This window comes from Rattus norvegicus, chromosome 9 (assembly GCF_021556685.1).
Source record: "Rattus norvegicus strain SHRSP/BbbUtx chromosome 9, alternate assembly SHRSP_T2T, whole genome shotgun sequence".
NCBI classification, from domain to species: Eukaryota; Metazoa; Chordata; class Mammalia; order Rodentia; family Muridae; genus Rattus; species Rattus norvegicus.
The window spans coordinates 48,804,494-48,810,352 of NC_141542.1; the positions used below are offsets into that span (position 1 = coordinate 48,804,494).

At 42.8% G+C, this 5,859-nt stretch overlaps 1 protein-coding gene across 1 annotated transcript; it reads right to left on the reverse strand.

Annotated features, from left to right (window-relative positions):
- Positions 1–4,474: 4,474 nt before the first annotated feature.
- Positions 4,475–4,946, reverse strand: Ube2v1-ps22 (ubiquitin conjugating enzyme E2 V1, pseudogene 22). Its single transcript, XM_087569112.1, is given in 1 exon segment — positions 4,475–4,946. A coding segment is annotated over 1 exon segment (444 nt). The 5' UTR covers positions 4,928–4,946; the 3' UTR covers positions 4,475–4,483.
- Positions 4,947–5,859: the final 913 nt, after the last annotated feature.

Below are 5,859 nucleotides of genomic sequence, written 5' to 3' on the forward strand. Positions count from 1 at the left end.
TGATAACTTTACTTGAGGCGATCTCTTTCAAAGTCGCTTTCTTTTTTTTATTGGATATTTTTCTAATTTACATTTTAAATGTTACCCGCTTTCTCGGTTTATCCACCAGAAACCTGCTATCCCATCCCCACTCCCCCTGCTTCTATGAGGATGCTCCCTCACCTACACACCTACTCCCTCTGCTTTCCCTCCCTGGAATTCCCCTACACTGGGGCACCAAGCCTTTACAGGACCAAGGGCCTTTCCTCCTACTGATGCCCCACGAGGCCATCCTCTGCTACATATGTAGATGGAGCCATAGGTCCAACCCTGTGTACTCTTCGGATGGTGGTTTAGTTCCTGGGAGCTCTCGGGGGTCTGGTTGGTTGATACTGTTGCTCTTTTTTATAAGGTTGCAAACCCATTCAACTACTTCAATCCTTTCTCTAACTCCTCCACTGGGGACCCAGTTCACAGTTCAAGGGTTGACTGAGAGTGTCTGCCTCTGTGTTTGTCAGGTTAAGGCAGAACCTCTCAGAAGACAGCTATATCAGGCTCCTGTCAGCATGTACTTCTTGGCATCCACAATACTGTCTGAGTTCAGTGTCTGTATATGTGATGGATCCTACAGATGAGGCAGTCTCTAGATGGCCTTTCCCTCTGGCTTTGCTCCACATTTTGTCTCCATATTTTCTCCTATGAGTATTTTTGTCCCCCTTCTAAAAAGGCCTGAAGCATCCACACTTTTGGTCTTCTTTCTTCTTGAGCTTCATGTGGTTTGTGAATTGTATCTTGGGAATATCCAAGAACTAATATTCGCTTATCAGTATATACATTCCATGTATGTTCAATAGTGACTGGTTTACCTCACTCCGGATGATATTTTCAAGTTCTATCCATTTGCCTAAGAATTTCGTGAAGTCACTGTTTTTAATAGCTGAGTAGTACTGCATTGTGTAGATGTACCACATTTTCTGTAACCATTCCTCTGTTGAAGGGCATCTGGGTCCTTTCCAGCTTCTGGCTATTATAAATAAGGCTGCTATGAACATAGTGGAGGATGTGTCTTTGTTATATGTTGGGGCATCTTTTGGGTATATGCCCAGGAGTAGAATAGCTGGGTCCTTGGGTAGTACAATATCCAATATTCTGAGGAATTGCCAGACTGATTTCCAGAGTGGTTGTACCAGCTTGCAATCCCACCAATAATGGAGGAGTGTTCCTCTTTTCCACATTTTCACCAGCATCTGCTGTCACCTGAGTTTTGACCTTAGCCATTCTGAATGGTGAAATCTCAGAGTTGTTTTGATTTGCATTTCCCTGATGACTAAGGATGTTGAACATGTTTAGGTGCTTCTTGGCCATTCAATATTCCTCCACTGAGAATTCTTTCTTTAGCTCTATGGCTCATTTTTTAAAAAAGGGTTATTTGATTCTTTGGAATCTAACTTCTTGAGTTCTTTGTATGTATTGTATATTAGCCCTGTATCAGAGGTAGGATTGGTAAAGATCTTTTCCCAATCTGTTGGTTGCTGTTTTGTCCTATTGACAGTGTCCTTTGCCATACAACAGCTTTGCAATTTTCTGAGATCCCATTTCTCAATTCTTGATCTTAGAGCATAAGCCATTGGTGTTCTGTTCAGGAAATTTTCCCCTGTGCCCCACATGAGTTCATGATTCTTCCCCACCCTTTTCTTCTATTAGTTTCAGTATAGCTGGTTTTAAGCTTTGTACAAGGTGAAAAGAATAGATCAATTTGCATTCTTCTACATGCTGACCTCCAGTTGAACCAGCACCATTTGTGGAAAATGTTGTCTTTTTTCCACTGGATGGTTTCAGCTCTTTTGTCAAAGATCAAGTGACTCTAGGTGTGTGGGTTCATTTCTGGATCTTCAACTCTATTCCATTGATCTCCCTGCCTGTCTCTGTACCAATAGAATACAGACTTCATCACTATTTCTCTGTAATATAGCTTGAGGTCAGGGATGGTGATTTCCCCAGAAGTTCTTTTATTGTTGAGGATAGTTTTAGCTATCCCGTTTTCTTCTTTTTTTAACAAAAAAATTCCAAATGAATTTGTAAATTGCTCTTTCTAACTCTATGAAGAATTAGTTGGAATTTTGATAGGGATTTCATTAAATCTGTACATTGCTCTTGGCAAGATTGCCATTTCTACAATATTAATCCTACCAGTCCATGAGTATGAGAGATCCTTCCATCTTCTGAGATCTTCAATTTCTTTCTTCAGAGACTTGAAGTTCCGGTCATACAGATCTTTCACTTGCTTGGTTAGAGTCACACCGAGGTATTTTGTATCATTCATGACTATTGAGAAGGGTGTCATTTCCCTAATTTCTTTCTCAGCTTGTTTATCCTTTGAGTAGAGGAAGACTACTGATTTGACTTAATTTTGTATCCAGCCACTTTGGTGAAGTTGTTTATCAGCTGTAGGAATTCTCCAGTGGAATTTTTGGGGTCCCTTAAGTATACTACCATATCTTCTGCAAATAGTGATATTTTGACTTCCTTTCCAATTTGTATTCCTTTGACCTCCTTTCGTTGTCTGATTGCTCTGGCTAGGACTTCCAGTACTATATTAAATAGGTAGGGAGAGAGTGGGAAGCCTTGTCTCACCCCTGGTTTTAGTGGGATTGCTTCAAGTTTCTCTCCATTTAGTTTGATGTTGGGTATTGTGTTGCTGTATATTGCTTTTACTGTTTATGTATGGTACTTGAATTCCTGATCTTTCCAAGACTTTTACCATGAAGAGGTGTTGAATTTTTTCAAATGCTTTCTTAGCATCTAATGAGATGGATATATGGGTTTTTTCTTTGAGTTTGTATAGGTTATGTGGTTTTTTTTCTTGAGTTTCTTTATATAGTGGATTATGTTGATGGATTTCCATATATTGAACCATTCCTGCATCCCTAGGATGAAGCCTACTTGATCATGATGAATGATCGCTTTGATGTGTTCTTGGATTCAAAATAATCTTATTGATTATTTTGGCATCAATATTCATAAGTGAAATTGGTCTGAAGTTTTCTTTTTTTGTTGAGTCTTTGTGTGGTTTAGGTAAAAGCATAATTTTGCTTCATAGAAGGAATTGGGCAGTGTTCCTTCTGTTTCTGTTTTGTGGAATAGTTTGGACAGTATTAAGTCTTGTATGAAGGTCTGATAGAATTCTGCACTAAACCCATCTAGTCCTGGGCTTTTTGCTGATTGGGAGACTTTTTTTTTTTCAACACAACGAATTGCCTTTATTTCAGTATGCATCCACATTTCAACATTTAGTGGTTCTGAACAGAGTGGGGAGTGTGGCAGTGAGCCAGGAGCCAGGCCCACCGATCTGCAAACGATCTGCGAACGTGGTGACACAGAGCTCCTCTGGGTCCCTGGCGAGGGTCTGAGGAGCAACACTGAAACCTGAGTCTGCAGGGTCAGGGCCTCGTGCTCCAGCTGTCAGGCTTCACACCAGACCCGATGGGTGGACAGGGTGACTGAGAGCCCTGTTCAAACCTCTTCAGTGTGTAAAAGCAAAGCAATTATGGGAAAAGGAACCAACTCAGAACCATGTGCACTGAGGACTCTCTGCATGGCCTTTCTCTAGGCATATATCCAAGGACCCTGAGCGCTGGCCCGTCTGAGTTGCCCTGTGACTGCTCTGTTCACCTCTAGACCTGAGCTCAAAGCTCAAGGGCTGATGGTGGTGGCAGGGCCGAGGACCTGGCGCTCCCTTTCCAGGCTGGTGGCAGGTGAACGAGTGTGGTTCAGAGCTAAGTAAGGAAGGCCAGGCTCTTCCAACCTCATCTGGTGGCTTCTGGCCACAGCAAGAGTTGGGTGGTGACGGGCAACAAGGGACTTGAGGAGGGAAAAGCAGCACCCCTTGATAAAGGTGGGGAGACAGGAAGCCCTGAATTCCTCAACCGCAGCCAATTTCAGAGGGAGGGGAGGTTACAATCTAAGCTTTGGCCAAGGGTGGGAGTGGTGGAGGAGGGGGGACCATGGCTTGGCAATCACTTAAGACTTAAGAAAGCAGGAGGGCAGCCAAAGTGCCCCAAGCCCAGCGGTGGTCAGTCCCACGGCTGCTACCTGAAGCCCCCCCATCTATTCTAAGGGCCACCACACAGCTGTGGCAGAGGGCGGGGCGGGCAAAGGCAGATCCAGGCTGAGTGCCAGCAGCAGGTGATTGTGTGAGACGTGTCTGTTCACAGTTGGGTTAGCTGTGCCCACCGCTCCCAAAGGAAACCGATTTCAACACACTTTCTTGATTCCAGAAGTTCAACCAGGCAGACAGCGGTTACACTCGATGGATGATGTTACACAGCACAACTTAGGTATTTCAAATGGACAAGAAGTTAGTATCAGAGCAGTGTCTCAGGATGAAGTCTGAGTGGGGCTTCCTCTCCAATACTTTGAGGTCTACAGATGGATCTAGAAAATTTACTACTGTGGAAAATGAAGACTTGGGTTTGATGGGGAAGGAAGGCCGGGGCCTTGAGGACTAATTGCTGTAACACTGTCCTTCTGGTGGCTGTGGCAGCTTCATGTTCTCTTTTGACATCATCAAGCGCCTCAGTTCCTGCAGGATGACTTTGATGCTGCGGGAATTCTGCCACTTTGCCAGCACTGCCGTGGCTCGTGGATCCACCACTCCATTGGAACTGCTCACGCCACTCATATTGACTCTTGTTACAAATCTCACAGACAGGGGTGCTTCTGGCTACTAAGGCCCACACTCTATCTAAAGGCTGTGTATTTGGTTTTCATAAATTGTTCGTGGAGGCCCAATTATCATGCCTATCCATCTTGTGAGCGCCATGTCCTCGTCGTCCTCCAGACCCCAGCTAACTGTGCGGTCGCCTACTCCTTTCTGGCCTTCTTCCAGCTCATCCAACAGTCGGAAATTTTGAGGGACTTTTACTCCCGAGCCTGTGGTGGCTGCCATCTTGCGTCGCTGTCACTCCTATTGGGAGACTTTTAAAGACTGCTTCTATTCCTTTAGGAGTTATGGGACTGTTTAAATGGTTTATCTGATCCTGATTTACCTTTAGCACCTGATTATCTGTCTAGAAAATTGTCTACTTTATCCAGATTTTCCAGTTTTGTTGAATATAGGATTTTGTGGTATAGTCTGATGATTCTTTGTATTTCCTTAGTTTCTGTTGTTATGTTTCCCTTTTCATTTCTGATTTTGTTAATTTGGATACATTCTCTGTGACTTCTGTTTAGTATGGTTTATCTTTCTTGTTGGTTTTCTCAAAGAACCATCTCCTGGTTTTCTTGATTCTTTGTAAATTCTTTTTGTTTCTACTTGGTTGATTTCAACCCTGAGTTTGATTATTTTCTCCTGTCTATTTCTCTAGAGTGTATTTGATTCTTTTTGTTCTAGAACTTTTAGGTGTGTGGTCAAGGTGCTGGTGTATGCCCTTTCCAGCTTCCTTTTGGAGGCACTCAGAGCTATGAGTTTTCCTCTTAGCACAGCTTTCATTGTATCCCATAAGTTTGCGTATGTTGAGCCTTCATTTTCATTATATTTTAAAAAGTCTTTAAGTTCTTTCTTTATTCCGTCCTTGACCAGGTTATCATTGAGTAGAGCATTATTCAACTTCCATGTGTATGTGGGCTTTCTGTCGTTTTTGTTGTTATTGAAGACCAGTCTTTGTCCGTGGTGATATGACAGGATGCATGGGATTATTTCAATCTTCTTGTATCTGTTAAGGCCTGTCTTGAGACTGATTATCTGGTCAATTTTGGAGAAGGTACCATGAGGTGCTGAGGAAAAGGTATATTCTTTTGTTTTAGGATGAAATGTTTCATAGATATCTGTTAAATCCATTTGGTTCATAACATCTGTTAGCTTCATTTTGTCTGTTTTGT